Source organism: Mycosarcoma maydis, chromosome 3, assembly GCF_000328475.2.
Source record: "Mycosarcoma maydis chromosome 3, whole genome shotgun sequence".
NCBI lineage: Eukaryota > Fungi > Basidiomycota > Ustilaginomycetes > Ustilaginales > Mycosarcoma > Mycosarcoma maydis.
In genome coordinates this window covers 74,248-90,889 of record NC_026480.1, presented here as the reverse complement: position 1 = coordinate 90,889, position 16,642 = coordinate 74,248, and the positions used below count along the sequence as shown (strand labels likewise).

At 54.6% G+C, this 16,642-nt stretch overlaps 6 protein-coding genes across 6 annotated transcripts; 3 read left to right on the top strand and 3 right to left on the bottom strand.

Annotated features, from left to right (window-relative positions):
- Nucleotides 1-276: 276 nt before the first annotated feature.
- UMAG_12140 (uncharacterized protein) lies at nt 277-710 on the top strand (the record flags this gene model as incomplete). Its single annotated transcript, XM_011389818.1, has 2 exons — nt 277-549; nt 663-710. The coding sequence occupies 2 exons, from the start codon at nt 277-279 to the stop codon at nt 708-710; spliced, it is 321 nt and encodes a 106-aa protein (XP_011388120.1).
- A 248-nt stretch (nt 711-958) lies between these two features.
- On the bottom strand, nt 959-3,601 carry UMAG_01470 (uncharacterized protein; the record flags this gene model as incomplete). Its single annotated transcript, XM_011389230.1, has 1 exon — nt 959-3,601. The coding sequence occupies one exon, from the start codon at nt 3,599-3,601 to the stop codon at nt 959-961; it is 2,643 nt and encodes an 880-aa protein (XP_011387532.1).
- A 658-nt stretch (nt 3,602-4,259) lies between these two features.
- Nucleotides 4,260-8,603, top strand: UMAG_01469 (uncharacterized protein; the record flags this gene model as incomplete). The annotated part of the gene is made up of 1 exon (XM_011389229.1): nt 4,260-8,603. The coding sequence occupies one exon, from the start codon at nt 4,260-4,262 to the stop codon at nt 8,601-8,603; it is 4,344 nt and encodes a 1,447-aa protein (XP_011387531.1).
- A 111-nt stretch (nt 8,604-8,714) lies between these two features.
- On the bottom strand, nt 8,715-9,710 carry UMAG_11662 (uncharacterized protein; the record flags this gene model as incomplete). The annotated part of the gene is made up of 1 exon (XM_011389757.1): nt 8,715-9,710. One exon carries the CDS (start codon nt 9,708-9,710, stop codon nt 8,715-8,717), a length of 996 nt encoding a protein of 331 aa, XP_011388059.1.
- A 953-nt stretch (nt 9,711-10,663) lies between these two features.
- Nucleotides 10,664-12,688, top strand: UMAG_01467 (putative nucleolar protein; the record flags this gene model as incomplete). Its single annotated transcript, XM_011389228.1, has 1 exon — nt 10,664-12,688. One exon carries the CDS (start codon nt 10,664-10,666, stop codon nt 12,686-12,688), a length of 2,025 nt encoding a protein of 674 aa, XP_011387530.1.
- A 226-nt stretch (nt 12,689-12,914) lies between these two features.
- Nucleotides 12,915-14,498, bottom strand: UMAG_01466 (uncharacterized protein; the record flags this gene model as incomplete). The annotated part of the gene is made up of 1 exon (XM_011389227.1): nt 12,915-14,498. The coding sequence occupies one exon, from the start codon at nt 14,496-14,498 to the stop codon at nt 12,915-12,917; it is 1,584 nt and encodes a 527-aa protein (XP_011387529.1).
- Between the last annotated feature and the right edge of the window lie 2,144 nt (nt 14,499-16,642).

The window sequence follows — 16,642 nt, the reverse complement described above, 5'->3', positions numbered from 1 at the left end:
ATGATGTGATGTTGAAGTCTGAGTTGTGCCGGTGAAAGCAAGGTGAGTTTGGAACGAAGTAAAATACGTTCACGGTTTGAGTCACGAATCACGAATGGAGCTCCTCGATCAACGAACCAGCGACGTTTTCTTGCCCGACTTCCGAAGTTTAGACATGGAGCTTTTTCTTCTGGAAAGCATTCACGATTGTGGTGCTTTTCCTTTGGTTTTATCCCTCTTCAATACACCTTCAACGTTCGTTCCCTGCCTTTCGACAACACATCTCCGTCTCACAAGATGTCGATCGCACCAGCATCACTCAAACATATCACAGCCATGTCGTTCGAGTTTGCGCCACTGAGCACGTCTCAAGCTTCTCGTTCCATGCGGTTGCTTCTCGCCCGTCTTCCCACCAAACCACCGATGCCAGGAATGGATCTACCAGATGTCACGACCAAGACAGTGCCAAACGCGGTACAGCAAAAGATTGAAATCACATACAAGAACAAGCAGAAACTTGTTCTGGATCACATTGCTTCCAAAACGAGGTTGTCCGATCTAGTCAAGAAGGTACGTTGCGCTTTTAGAGAAGCGGAAAGAAACCTCTCGGCATGTAGAGAAAAGAGAGCTGATTTCACTCTTCCATGTCACTGGAACTGCTGTCCGATTGGCGCGTGATACAGATCGAGGAACCTGCACGAGCACTCCGTCTGAAAGAAGAGGGTCTCTAATCCGAAAACCTGTAGCTGCAACGACATTTGCTCTCCCAATCATGTCCGCCCAGAATCACTTCACGTCCGTGCCTACCTGTATTTGTACCTTTCACAACCTCGGCATCTACTCCTGTTCACATCCATGCCATGCGTATTGAACCACGTGCACGCTCGCTATACCCTCTGTTTTGGAAGGCACCACCATTGTGAGATAATGTTAACCATCTTTTCTGGGGAGAATACAAATACAAAAAGCTGATGACACATCATGAAGAACGAACCATCTTTGATGGTCTCTCTTCGCCAAATTCGGGGATGGTCGCTAGCTGGCTATGTTTACCCTGGAACAGAGAGGTGCCCATCTGCTGAGGAAGGTAGAAAGCATCCGATAGTGAGGTGAAGGATCGCAATGCCAGCGTGCACAGGTGCTGGACACGTGCGCGGAATGACTCAGAGGAAGCGAGGATGACGAGGTTCTCGACGTCAATCACGGCTTCTGCCTCGTCAAGAAAGACTCGCAGTGCTGAACGTGCTTCTCCGTCGAAAAGGGAGGCGATCGAGATCGGAGGTGAGGCAGTGGCTTGTTCTGCTGGCGGGGCGAGCTCGGGCTTGTCGACGTCTGTGACAGAGTCTGGCTCCGGCTGCAACGTTGACATGCTTTCGTCCCCTGCTTCGTCCTTTTCGGCTTCTCTTTCGGTTTCGACCTTGACCTTGGGCACCGATTCTTCAATCTCTTCGCTGATCGGTGCTTCGGGAATAACCAGCTCCTCGACTTGACCGAAATGCGCCTCGAGGAATGCAGCCATGTGCTCCATTTTGGCGAGCTGATAAGCGTCGCGATGCACCGCCTCGTCCGTCGCAGCCTTGGCTCTCACCTCGCTCTCTGCCACCAATGCCGCCTCCGAGAACGGATGCATAGGCAAATTCGCCGCGCTTTCGGTCGGTGTCCGCGCCTCTTCGTCTTCTGTTGTCGCTTCTGCGTCATCGTCCGTTTCTTCTGCCTTTGCATCGCCTGGGTGGTGATGATGATGATGATGATGATGGTGATGGTGGTTGTGCATGGTCATCTTGACGCTCGAAGGTGCACTATCAATGCCAAGGAGGAGCGCTACAATACTGTCTGCGACCATGTCATTGGCGATGCTGCTAACCCATTCTACGAGCAATTCGTGGCGTGCGCTCTGTCGTACATCTACTGCACCCATGATGCGCAGCGTACGCAAGCCTTCTTCTGCATCAACGCCTTCCTGGAGTCGTCCGTACATGCCCTGCAAGTGCCAGCGCACCATTTCCCAGCTCACGGCAAGAGCCACTCTCTGGCGCTGAACGATCGTGCTCGTCGAGAGGCCGGTGAAATCGGTCAGATCCTTGGGGTCGAGGATGGTGTAGGCGAAGTCCTTGCTGATGAGCAGGCCATCAACAATGTCGCCTTGGGCAGGCGGTTTAGCTGCAATGGTGCCGATCGCCTTGGCAGTGCGTTGTGCCCGGAACTGGAGAACAAGCGGCTCGCAGTTACGTGGTGTGTGGATTTTGACGTCCGAGCCGCGGGCTGTGAAGCGCGCTTGCAAGGCGGCTCGAAGCTTGGACATATTGTTCTGCTCTCCATGAACAAGCACGATATGTTGCGCTTTGATCTCGTCAATGAAGCGCGAGTTTTGGGCAAAGTCGACATGCGCGGAGAAGGAAATGTAGTCGACCGACATACGGCGTGGGATCTTTTGGCCGTTGATACCGATGATCTCGTCGGGCTCGTTGAGAATATTGCGCGCCATGGTACCTTCTACCGAGTATCCTGATACGATGAGACCATTGCGCTTGTCGGGGGCCCATCTCTCGAGAAGCTCGCGCGATACACCAGACTGCATGAAACCGGGAGAGGCCATCATGACGCAAGGGCCGCGGTCCTCGAACTTTTCGAGCGACCGCAGGTTAGAGATATGCTTAAAGACAAAAGGGTTGTCGCGGCGATTGAATCGAGTGCGGATATGATCGTTCATAGTGTGAATGTAGGTTTGATAGACCGAGATGCACTTTTTGGCGAGAGCAGATGCATAGTAGATGGGTACGCTGTGCAGCTCAGGGTGGGCAGCCCAGTACTCGTCCAAAAGCAGGAGCAGCTCTTGAGCTCTGCCAAGCACAAAGACAGGCAAGAGAACACGGCCTCCTCGCTTGATGATGTGGTGGATCTGGGAGGTGAATCTATGCTCCTTGTCGAGGCGTGGTTCGTGGGTCTGTGTACCATAGGTGGATTCGCAGATGAGAACGTCGGGCTTGACGGGCGGGATTTCAGCTTGGACGAGGTGCCGATCCTCCTCGCGGCTAAAGTCGCCCGTGTACAGGATGCGAAGGCCTGCGATCTCGATGAGGAACATGCATGCACCCAGAACGTGGCCTGCATGATAGGAGGTGAAGCGGAGACCACCGGCGATCGAGACGTCCTGGTGAAAATCAACAGCCTCGATCTGGCGCCACGAAGCCAGCATCTCGTTTTCGTCAAACAGGTTGTCGTCGTTGCCCGCATTACTGATCCGAACAAAGTCAGACATAAGGAAGCGGTAGACGGCTTTGGTGGGATGCGTCATGTAGACTTTGCCGTGGCCGTCGCGGAAATTGGTCTTTTCCATGATGTAGGTGAGAGCGGCGGCATGGTCAAGATGGAAGTGTGTGATGAGAATGGCATCGACAGTCGACCAGTCAAGTTCGTCAATGAAGGGAAGTGCAGCAATTCCGGTGAAGGCAGGATGAACGCCCGTGTCACAGACGATGGTCTTGCCCCTATACTTGAGGACGCAGCAGGAGCGACCGACCTCTTGGCCTGCGCCGAGCATCTCGATTGTGAGCTGATCGTCGGCGGAAGCCTGCAAAGCGGCACCACCCGCCGCGGACTGCGGAACGACAGAGGGCGCCATGTCTGCGGTGCTCAAACGCGTGAGGAAGAGGGGGTGATGGTGGTAGGACGAATACTGTAACCTTCCAAGAATCACGAATGTGACCGCCAAGACCGAGAGAGAAAGCGAGGGTCCAAAAGCCTCAAATCTCAAATCTCGAAATCAGCCTCGAGCTGAGCTCAATCGGGTTAGCCCGATCGGTTCCAAACCAGCCAGCTCCACGCGCCACAACTAAGCGGGCCAAACCCGACAGCCGACGCGATGCGCACAGTTGGAAACCAACACTAACTAAGTTAACATAAGTTGGCTCTTTACGAGTTCCGTGTTGTGCTTCTGCCACAATCGTGAATCGTGAATCGTGAATTTGTGCACCCTCAGCTTGTTACTCTCAACCACAACAGCGACATTGTGTTGCACATCGAAAGGCATCACTTGCTCGACTCGTCCGGTCGACACTCGTCATCATCTCCTATAGCGCCAAATCACGCCCCGGTCATATCGTCGAGCCGGAAACAGAGCTACCAAACGTGCGCAACCTTGTCCATGGTACCTCTCCCTGTCACTCGCTCTGGTACCAGCTCGGAATACCCTACAGGACGGTCATAGCACATCGATTGAGGCTTATAGACCTGTCGGCCCCACTGCTCAGTCGCTCTGAGCATCGACGGTGGCATCCAACATGACTTCGCCAGCTCGAGGATCCAGCCTGGCGCAAGCTCACCCGCTCTTTGCCGGAGAGTCACCGACCAAATCGCCCGGGCCTGCCTCGCTGGTCAATCGGCCCGTTTGGGGCCAGAGGAAAGCACCGCAAGTCGACTACAGTGCTGAACCCCATGTCACGCTTCATAGACGCTCAGCCAGCCGCACCAATTCCTACAATGACAGCGCTGCTCCGTCTTCGTCGTCGTCTTCCTCAGCAAATGGCGTTCATCGTCCTGCTCCCATCGACGACGACGTTTTTTATTCACGTACCGTCGTCTCTACCGCTGACGATACTCACACATCCACTTCCTACATTCCACGCACCAGTCGCGTTAGCAGCTATGATCTTCAGTTTGACGATGCGGACGAGACTTCCTTGCCAGATGATTCACTCTTTGGCGGTCCTGTGCCCTCGTCACCTCGCTTATTCGGTCGCGAGCTCCCAGCGCACAGGACCGGCAGATCCTCACATCCACGTTCGTCGCATGCCCTTTCAGCTGCGTCACCAGACCAGACACCGATGCCCAAGCATCACGTCGATCGTCCGAGCTCACGTGCCAGTCGCAGGGACGGTGCCTCCTCCCCTTTAGAAGCGCGCAGACGGCGCAGCCCAACTCCTAATGGCACCAATACCCACAATCGAGTTCATGAGATGGCGCGAGAGGTTGAGTTTCCTCTGGATTGGCTCCAACAGCTTCATCGACTCGGTGATAGCGACCTTGACTCTGCCCTCTCGGGTCCTCTGCCGCATCGTCCGCTCACCACACAGCAACCAAACGAATCCACGCCGGTCAAGTCATCCACCTTCTCCAGTCGTCGAGATACCAAAGCGTCATCGTACGCTATTCAGCTAACAAAGGCGCTCTCGCGTGCACTGGCAGAAGCACACGTCGAGCTCGACAAGCTCCGCACAGCAACCGACCAGGAACGTTGTCAGCATGCAGACGCGATTGAACACTTGCAGCAGCGAAGCGAGTCACGAGAAGCTGCTCTCACCTCGCTCTGTCTGGAGAACGGCATCAAGTCCGGCCAGATCAATCGTAGTCTGCTCCGAGCACCCGTTCTTGACGCTGAAGTGCTCAAACGCAAACGCATCGCCGAGCAGCAGCAAACCATCGCTCGAGAGAAGGCAGGCATCGAGCCACCTGCCGATCGAACTGATCGAGCTCTTCCCGACTCTCTGCAAGAGGCCATGCTCGATGATCTGGATGGCGTTGTCAACACGTCAATCGTCGCTCGCTCCCCCTCATTAAAGCCAGCTAGCATTCACAGCACCACGGAAACTTCGGCTCCAGACCGCAGCCCTTCGATCCGATCACACAAGACGGCTCCGTCAGTCGATGCAACCCAAGCCAAACGCCAGCGAGGCAAGTCGCTTTCCATCTCTATTGCGTCCCTAACCGATAAAGATACAGATGCTCGCAGCTTCAAGTCGTCTTCCACATCTGTCACCGACAGCATCAGCACGAGCCCCTCGTCTCATCACCGCGCCACCACTATCAAGTCAACTTCACAGCCTCCTTCTTCTCCTCAATTGCTTCACACAGCAAAGTCGCCCAGTGCTGCATCGACTCGAGCCAGATCTACCTCTTCCAGCACCTCGATAGGTGGAGGACTTGGAGACTGGGCGAGCGGATTGCTGCCTTGGTCCGGGGGCGGTGCATCTCGCAAAGCTGCTCCTAGCACTGCTCAAAGCATGGTCAAGGCGACCAGCCCTGGTCGACGCGAGATGACCCAGTCGGCTGCTGCCGTGTCTGCTCCTTCTACTGCCGCCGATGTGGCTGACAAGCGTGCCGCGAGCGGATCCCGGTCAAGCAAAGCAGCTTCCGCGTCCACGTTCGCCCGTGCTTTTGGCCGCTACACACGATCCTCGCCTGCGCCCGAGACGCCGCCTCCGGCAGCTCAGCCCAATGTTACACGTCTACCAGATACCTACCAATTTGATCGCAGCGCTGACCCTTCGCACTCGCTTTCCGCGACCGAGCGCAGTGTCATCATGGGTGCTCCATCACCACGCCCTCCCAGCGCTGCTGTCGAGCTGGAGCCTATCTTGCCCAACGAGGCAACGCCTCCCACCCTGATTCGCCGAAGGACTAAAGCTCGGAAAAGCAGATCGGGCGTCGCCGACCTCGGCATTTCTGCCAGCAGCAGCAACGAAGTAGAACATCAAGTCAACAAGGGCGAGGCCCCTGCAAGCAGCACTGCATCTGCAGCTTCCTCCGATGCCTCGGATTCTCCCGTCTCCGTCAAGAAGAAACGCGCGGCTCGACTCAGCACGCTCGACGAGGAAGAGAGTTCTGGCGATGAATTTGAAGTTTACGGAGGTAAAGCTCCCGTCCCCGGCTTCACCAACATGACCGATCAGGCCACGTTGGCGACTGCCACGCAGGCGACATCGACAGCAGCTGATTCTTCTATCGTCCTCCGGCCCGTTGACGAATCGGACCCAGACAGTGATCTAGAGGAAGAGTTTGATGTGCTCACCGACCGCTATGGCTTCATCTACAATCCCACCGATGCCGATATTCGCCTGCTGCGTCAAGCGCGGAAAGCTTCCGCACCAGCACCGGCCACCCTCACTGGCATCAAGGTGGGGATTCGTGCACGTGGAGGCACCGATAGCCAGAGTGAGGATGACAAAAATGACCCGGACCTTGACACGGCCGATTCGTCCGAAGACGAGCCTGATTTGCCGGGTACCGTTCCCGTTGCTCCGCAAGTGGACCACGCCGACGTGCAATTGAACCCTATCCCTCGCTCGACTTCACCGGCCCCTTCGACGGCAGCAACGTCGGCCGTTGAAGGTTCTGTTTCGGACGACGGCGCTGTGGCCGACAGTGCCAGCACCAAAGCTAAGCGCGCCAAACGGCGCAGCAATCTGTTGATCGTGCCAGATAGCAGGCCCGTGCAGGCCGAGGTGCTACCAGTCAGCGCCGTTTCGAAACCTTCGCCCTCTCCGTCTCGCGGGAGCCCTTCCAAAAGACGATGCGGTGCGCGATCCAATGCATCTTCGCGGTCTAGCAGTCCAGTCAAAGCGGAGGGTCCAGCGCAGGTTGGTCTGCCGTCCATCTCGAATACAGTCCGACGACTGCTTACGCAGCTCAAGGACATGCACGACTCGCAGCAGGTTGAGCAAAAACAGCAGTGGGATGCTTTTCTCGAGCGCAGACGCGCGCGTCTGCAGGTATCGGCGGACGCAAACGGTGCCGGCAACGCCATCAGCAGTAGCAACGGAAATGCTGGTACCGGAGCTCACGGCAACGTCGCCAAAGCTTCTATGACGAGCTCGACGTCCAAGACCAAGGCGCTCTTGGCTGGAACGCTGTTCGGTGGCGGCGCTCCTACAGATGGATCCAAGGTGTTTGGCTCGGCGGAGAAAGCACCCGAAGAGGACTGGTCGTCAGGCATGGTAGGAGTCAACCGCATGGGCGACTCAAAAAGCGGCAAGGAAGACTGGCGCGAATTTCTGTCGTTATGCCAATCCGGCATCCCGCTCTGCTACCGTGCTCGCATCTGGGCCGAGTGCAGTGGCGCTAACGATGTTGCCGAACCCGGACGCTACCAAGAGCTGCTTTCGGATCATCAAGGTGAGACCAATGACTGTCTCACACAGATCGATCTCGACGTTCATCGGACGATGCCCACCAACGTGTACTTTGGCGGTGATGGGCAGGGAGTACCCAAACTACGTCGCTTGCTGGTCGCGTTCAGCTGGTACAATCCCAGCACGGGCTACTGCCAAGGTATGAACAATCTGGCTGCCACGCTTCTGCTCACACATGCGACCGAAGAGGAAGCATTCTGGGTGCTCGTCTGTCTGATCGAAAAGATCCTGCCTAGCGAATACTACACTTCGCATCTTCTGGTATCGCAAGCTGACCAGCGAGTGCTGATCGAGCTCGTTTCAGAGCACATGCCAGCGCTCCACGCGCACATGGCACAATTGGGCGTCGATCTGCCCGCTATAACGTTCGCCTGGTTCCTGTCCTTGTATACCGACTGTCTTCCGGTCGAAACACTCTTCCGCGTATGGGACGTCATGTTCGTCGAAGGTATGGTCATCCTCTTCCGCGTAGCTATGGCCATTCTCAAGCTCTACGAAAAGCAACTCTTGGCCACCACCAGCGCCAGCTCGTTCTACGGTCTAGCACACAGTCTCACCAGCCGGCTCTTCTGTGTAGACAAACTGATCAACTTGGCATGTACCGAGTTGAAGGCAAGCATCCGGTACGCCAACATCCTCCAGAAGAGGGAGAGGCACGTGGCCGATCTGACCGTCGAGTTGGGGCTAGCAGGCGTAGATCAGGCAGACGATGCATAAAACACACACGCGAACAACCACAATCGCGAAGCACAGTCACGAGTTGGCACTTGCACCATCCGATTCAAGATAGAAACCAACCAGCTTCCAAAAACAACGAGCGACGGGAAATCAGTCTTCCAGCGGCAGAATATGCGGTACGGGCCCTTCTGGCACGATTCGGTGTGGGTTGATGTTGACATGGCTCTGGAAGTAATGAGCCTTGATGCTATCGAAGTCGGTAGTATCCTTGAAACTCGGGTTGTTCCAGTAGAGGTTTTGCATCCACCTGTTGATGTTGGGATAACCATCTCTGATGGTTCGATAGTTGCATTTGAAGTGGGTATAGTAAACCGGGTCGAACCTAACGATTGTAGTGTACAGCCTGATGTCGGCCTCGGTGAGCTTGTCAGCGTACAGATAGGTCCTGCCATCTTGCAACATCTTTTCGATGCGATCGAGGCTGTCGAACAGCGGCTTGATGTTGGACTGGTACGCTGCTTGGGTGGTTGCGAAGCCACATTTGTAAACACCATTGTTGACGGTTGGATAGACCCACTCGTGGAATGCATCAATCTCCTTGGCGAGTTGCTGCGGGTAGAAAGTGACACCTCGCAACTCCTCGGGGATGAAATCGTCAAAGCAGTAGTTGAGGTTACGAATCACCTCGCTCGATTCGTTGTTGACAATCGTGTTGAGCTTGTTGTCCCAGATGATGGGCACAGTGCAACGTTGCGAGTAGTTGGGGTCAGCGGCGAGGTAGAGGTCTCGGATTCGTTTCTTGTTCTCGTGACCGGGGATCTTGATACCGGTACCGGGAACACCGTAGCCTTTAGGCTCTTCATAAGGCACAAAGCTCCAACCTTCGCTGCCGAGGAGTGAGTCGACGACGTGAACGGGAAGCAAATCGGGAACGCGATCAATGCCCTTGAGCTTACGCACGATAAGCGTACGGTGTGCCCAGGGGCAAGCGAGCGCAACGACGAGATGGTAGCGTCCCAGCTCGGGTTCGTGCTTACCGCCCTTTTCGATGGTAGTACGGAAAGAGGATTCCTGACGACGGTAGTGTCCGTCTTTGTTGGCCCAGTCGGCCGAACCGTCCTTCTTCGAGTTGTCTTGAGACGACATTGCCAGATAAGAGATCGAGGTGCTGGCCAAGAGACGACGAGAAAGTGGCTTGGGAGCGACGAAGAGCGGTTGCGGCCTAAGCGTGGAGCGAGTCAATAAGGAATGACAAAGGCCTGCTTGGAGACGCACCAGAGGATGGGCTAGAATGTTGATGAGTGTCAAACAGTGTCGTGAGCGGAGACGCTGACGACAGACGGATACTTGACGGATGCAATTGTCGATGGCCGATAGAGCTAGGAGGATACAATTGAGCTTTTATACATGACAGCGGCGGGGAAGTAGCGTCGGGTCACTGTGACTTTCACGCTTTTTCCTCTGATATGGCAAGTCCGTGCGCGTCTTGCTTGTATCCGAGCGTGGCCTTGTGACTCGTGACTATGTCCAGGCTATCTCCATTCTCACGTTCAAGGTTGGATGATGATGCATGGTCATTCTTTCTTTGTGGAGCAAGTGATCGTGAATGCTCGCACAGTCATCAGTCGTGAGTGTCTCTGTAGTGTAATTCACAGATTGTATGTTACTCGTGACTTTGCCCTTCTTGGCCCTAACCCCGAGTTTACCAAGATCGACAATCGACCCGATCTTAACACCGTGAGCTGTAAATCGTAAATCGTGAATCACGAATCGTGAACCTGCTAATTTCCCTCCCCAATGTTAACTCCTGAAAAACTAGCAACTTTGCTCAATTCACGATTTTCGTGTGTGTGTTTTTTTTCCGGCTCATCCGTGATCTTGAAAATTTGCGAAATCGTGATTATAGTTAATCGTGAACCAAAATCGTGAATGCAAGAGCGCAAGAAAGTGGCGGTCCAAAATTTTCTTTTTCAATCACTGCAGCTGAGTGAGACCCTCGCGTTATTTTGGAAGAAGTTGCTCTCCTGCAATCTAGCCGCATCGCCTCGGCTTCTTCCCCTTTGCTGCTCTCACCATCAACTTGTAGAAACATCACGACAATGGGACGCAGATCAAAGAATAAGCAGGCGCCTCCTCAGCCATTGCGCGAGGACCATTCGCTTACCAACACCATCAAGGGTAAACGCAAGGCGCACGAGTCGAGCCTTCCCGTCAAAAAGGCTAAAATCGCACCTACATCCACCAAGGCTCTTCGATCAGCACCGGCAGCAGTCGCAAGGTCGATCAAGACTTCGAATTCCAAGACTGGCGCAAATGGGAAGGCGAAAGCGCGGGCAGCCACAATTGAAGAGTCAGAGGATGAGGATAGGGACGAGGAGGTGGAGCTGGAAGGCGAGGAAGATGAGGAAGTAGACCAAGAAGAGGAAGACGAGGAGGAAGAGGAAGAGGAAGACGAGGAGGAGGTCGAAGAAGACCCATTGGAGGCTCTCGGTCTGCCCAAGAATGGTAAGCTTTCAGAGAGACAACGCAAGAAGGCGCTGGCTGAAGCAGAACGTCTCGAAGAGCTGCTAAAGAGTCAGGGCCTGTCACTTGAATCTGATGATGACGACGACGAGCAAGACGAGGACCTTGAAGGCTCAGAGGAGGGTGAAGAAGGCTCGGAGCAAGAAGAGCTCGGTGATGAATTTGACCTTGGCGAGGAAGATATCGAGGGCGAAGAAGGAGACCAGGTCGAGCTTGATGACGGGGACGATGACAAAGATGACGAAGACGACGAAGACGACGAAGACGAGGAAGCAGGAGGGGCCGAGTTCATGCTTCCCACATTGGAAGAGCGCGAAGCCGAAAAGGTGCGAGGTGCTGACCTCCAACTGGTTCACATGCGCATTCAAGAAGTCGTAACCGTGCTCTCCAACTTCAAGAAGCTCGCCGTCGACGGTCGCTCTCGCTCTGAATACGTAGAGCAGCTTCTTGCAGACATTTGCACTTATTACGGCTACAACGCTTTCCTCGCCGAAAAGCTGTTTGAGCTCTTTACGCCTGCGGAAGCCATCGAGTTCTTCGAAGCCAACGAGACGCCTCGACCCGTCACCATCCGAGCCAATACGCTGCGCACAAGACGTAGGGATCTCGCACAGGCGCTCATCAACCGCGGTGTCAACCTGGAACCCATCGGAGCGTGGAGCAAAGTTGGTCTGCAAGTGTTTGAATCGAGCGTTCCCATTGGTGCTACGCCAGAGTACCTTGCTGGACACTACATGCTTCAAGCCGCCTCGAGTTTCCTGCCATGCATCGCGCTTGCACCGCAACCCAACGAGCGTGTGCTCGACATGGCCTCGGCACCCGGTGGCAAATCCACCTACCTCTCCGCCTTGATGCAGAACACAGGAACCGTATTCGCCAATGACTCGAACAAGAACCGAATCAAGTCGCTCGTTGCCAATATCCACCGTCTCGGATGCAAGAACGTCGTCGTCTGCAACTACGACGGTCGTCAGTTCCCCAAAGTTATTGGCGGCTTCGATCGCGTCTTGCTCGACTCACCCTGCTCGGGAACCGGTGTGATTCACAAAGATCAGTCGGTGAAAGTCAACAAGTCTGAACGCGATTTCGCGCTTCTGACTCACCTTCAGAAGCAACTTTTGCTATGCGCGATCGACTCTGTCAACCCACGCTCCAGCACGGGCGGCTACGTCGTCTACTCGACCTGCTCGGTCATGGTAGAGGAGAACGAAGAGGTGGTTCAGTATGCGCTACGCAAGAGGAGCAATGTCAAGATCGTCGATACTGGAATCCAATTTGGTAGAGATGGATTCAAGTCCTTCGGCAGGAGCAAATTCGACGAACGCATGGTGTATGCCAGACGCATTTTCCCCCACGTGCACAACTTGGACGGATTCTTCGTTTGCAAGTTGAAGGTCAACCCGCCTTCCAACAACAATGCAAGCGCTGCCAGGAGCGAGAAGCCCAACTCTGCCACCGCCGGTATCGTCGATGATCAAGACCAGGATGATGTGCAACAAGACACAGACAATGGCCTCGTCTCGTTGGACAACCCAGAAGATCAAAAGCTCATGCAGAAATCGCTCAAAAAGGCAACGGCAAAAGGAAAAGCCCGCCGTTGATTCAATCGCCTTTTCTCCGTCCGGTATCTTGTTGCTCCTCTCCCTCATTCATGCTATTCTCATCTGTAATGCACATCACTTTCATACACATGGGTTCTCTCTCATCCGTCTCAATGTGTCTTTCTGAACTGTACCACATTCACACACTGCATCACAGAAGGAGATCTTCACGTCAACCAACTGATATCACCTGAAACACTACCACGTGTACAGCCACCCCTGCTGTTTACAAACGAGCGTTTTCAGGCATCATCCTCAACGCCTGTCGAATACCCAAATCAGCAAGCACCTCCTCTGAACCACCCAAGACAGCATCGAACTTGTAAGTGCGGTGGAACATTTCAGTAAACTTGCCCATGCCGGTCTTGGTCAAGCCACGACCACCAAAGATCTGGACGGCTCCGTCGGCGACCTCGTGCGAGACACGCGTGGACCAGCTCTTCAAGAGACCCACCTGGCCCGCAAGGAACTTGGACTGTTGAGCGTACGACATCTTGCACATCTGGTACGTGATGTTCTCCAGCCAGTTCTGTGCGGCTTCGACAAGCGAAATCATCTGCGCCATCTTCTGACGGATGACAGGCTGGCTGGTGAGCGGCTTACCAAACACCTTGCGCTGGTGGATCCAGAGCATGCACTCCTCGCACACAGCGCGAGCAGCACGGATCGTGGAGCAGCACATGACCCATCGTTCGTGGTTAAAGTTGGACAGGATGTAGTAAATACCCATACCGTCTTCGCCAATAAGGTACTTCTTGGGCACCTTGACGTTGTCGAATGTGACGTAGGCAGTACCGGCGGTGGTCGAGTAGGAAGTCTTGATCTGCTTGGTCTCGATGTTGCCGCACGAGCGGGGAATGCAAATCATAGCGAAACCCTGGTCGGTCTTGACAGCGGTGGAGAAGTAGTCGGCAAAGGTACCGTTGGTGATCCACTTTTTGGTGCCGTTGACAATGTAGTGCTCGCCATCCTGCGAGAGCTGAGCAGTGGTGCGAAGACCCATCACATCGGAACCGGCAAACGCCTCCGAGATGGCCAGACAGATAAACTTGTCACCGGCCAGCACAGGCTCGACGATTTCCTTCTTGAGCTCGTCGGAGCCAAAGTTCATAACGGGAGGCAGACCGATGACCATGCCACCGTTGAGGGCGTCACCAAAACCACGAGCACCGCAACGCACGAGCTCCTGGGTGAGGATCAGCTCATGGAAGTAGTCGAACTCTTCGCCCTTGATGCCGGCAAACAGCTTGCGGCCGTGCAGATGCTTTCCAGGGCCCATGCGCATGGCGTTGATGCCGTTCTGGCCCAGCATCTTGACAAGCTCGACGTCGGGACGCTTGCCGTTGTCCTCGCAGCGCTGTGCCACCTCGACAATGTGCTCGTCAACAAACTTGCGCCACTCGCGCTGCAGGTGGCGGTGCGAGTCGTTGTAGTAAGGCGAATGGTAGGCGGTAGAGAGCCAAGTGGGCTCGGCGTAGGGCACACGCGAGGGGCTTCCGATGGGATCGGGCTTGAGCTTGGACTGTTCTCCCTTGATGGTGCCGATGATGAGACGCTGGTACTGCGGCTTGGCAAGCACCTCGCGGCGGTGAAGGCCGAAGAAGGTCTCGGTGGCGTCCTGCCCGGCTACCTCATCGTCGTGGAAGACATTCTCGCCACCGGGGTGGAGCTCGGAGAATTTGGAGACGTTGTAGACCTCAGCGTCAATGACGATCCAGAGATCACCAGGCTTGTTGTGCTTGGCCACCTCGTCACGCGTGTACTCCTTGCGCTGCGGTGTGGTGGAGGGTTGCTTCTGCTGTGCAGACATTTTGGGGGCGATGTATGCGGAAAGGCGGGGACGGTGTAGTGGTAAGACGGAAGGAAGGACGAGTAGCAGCCAAGGTAAGATACGGTGAAGGCACGAGAAAAAAGAAACCAGCGATTGAGGGCCAAGGCAATGGGAGAGCTTTGATTGCAAAGCAGAACGGGTGAAAGAGACGGCGAACGACAATCCGAGAGCTTTGATTGCAAAGCAAATCTGTGAACCTTGAATGCAACACAGGAAGAGAATTCGTGTGAAACAGCTACAAGAGACGTGAGTCTACGCTCCGGCGCGTGCGGGGTAGCAGCATGTATCTCAAGTAAGGAGCTTCTTGAGAGTCAATCGAAATCTCTTCTCTTGTGCTCTATGACAAGCGCGCATACGTCCACAGCCGGTGTACACCCGGCATACCAAAGCTGACTTAAGCGGACAAGCTGAATTCGGCCTGTTCTTTTCTTTTCTTTTCTTTTTCGCTGTCGAAAAGCGTGTAACGCGGGTTTGTAGCAACAGCAGTAGCTGCCGTCTTCGTGTCTCGATGCGCGTGAAATGCACGCCCTGCAAGCGATCCGCCGAAACAGGTAGTCTTGCTTTTCGCCCGAGTGACTAGCCAAGCCATTAGTCATCACTTGGCTGCTCACCACATTCACAATTCACGTGATTCGACCTTTGACTGGTTCGAAGCAAGTTCACAGTCACGAGTGCTATGTTCCAACATGGAAACCGAAAGAGCCACCAAGCGTCGAGTCAAGACGTGAGAGCATCTGCTTTGGTGTTTGCTACGGATTACAAACCGATTGTGCGGCCTTCAATCGAGAAGAAAGACGCAGCCGAGGGTCGAGGGTCAAGGGTCCTCATAACTAGTCAAACCCTATCCTCAAGTGGGATCCAGCCGACTTGACCCAACCTTGGACTGGCCATGCGCCGTGGCGAGTCCAGGCAGAATCACGAATCGTGAATGTAGCCCCACAAAAGTACGGGGTGTTGCTAGAGCGGTTCTGCTGTCAATCTCGGCAAAGACCTTGCTCTGTTGTGGAACCCTGATCTAAGTTAACTTACCTTAAGTATGTTACCCCGCGTTCGCAAACGCAGGCCACATCGCATGAGATCGTGTCAGCGGCCCATTCACGATTAGCTTAACTACCCGAAACCCACAGGCGCTTCCTTGCTCGCGCAAGAGTGTCGACACGTACACGCACGCCGACACAGCACAGGCTTGGTAACGTGTGAATGCACTGTATACTGTAAATCTCGGCTGCTTCCATCTACATTCGTCTTGTATTCAGTCAGCTTTACATACGTTCTGGTATTCACCCAGGCGGTCTCGAGGCGACTGACATACTGACCACGCTGGTCGCCAAATTGGTTGTGGTGGCTGCTGGTGTTGCCAAGCGGGTCAAGGATCACTCTGTACTTGTTCCGTAGGCGGCACAAATGTACAACAACCGCAACTTTACCCTCTGGAGACCACAATAAGTTATGTGAACAAACGACAGAACCTATTCAACCGCTAGCGCACGACGATCTTCGAGGTAGCCTGAGTTTCGGATAGTCAGTCGATCCTGTTTTGGACGCTAGTCCCCCCCACTGGGTAACGTCAAGAAGCAATACGAAGCATGACCCTGCCACTCACATCATCGACTCGACGTGCGTGTGCAAAACCGGTCCAAGCTTGCGCTTTTCTACGTCCCTCTCTGTGCCGCTCAGCATATTGCGGCTGCGCCAATATCTTTCGTCGTCAGATTATTTTGTCTCTCGTCGACACAGTAGTATACTTCGCTTGGCTTATCTGCCGATCGATTCCTTGATCTCCCGATCCGGTATTGCTGTCCAGTGTGTCGTTGGCGGAGCCGAGGAGCTGCAGCCATACGTGCTGATTCACTTCGCATACGGTGAACCGCGCCATCTGCCAAAACTGACTGCGGCGCTTCTTTTTCGATCAAGACAAAAATTTCTGCCGAACCATTCACGAACCGTGAATCACACTTTCCTTTCTCTTGGCGGCTCGGTCCGATAAACGAAGAAATTTGCAACGCCCTGCCACACACATGTCTTGTCGTCATGTCGCATGTACAGTTACTGTACATTGGTGGCAGCCATCCACGATCCTTGACCAACACGCGCTCACTTTTCCGTCGTAGCAATACCACGCG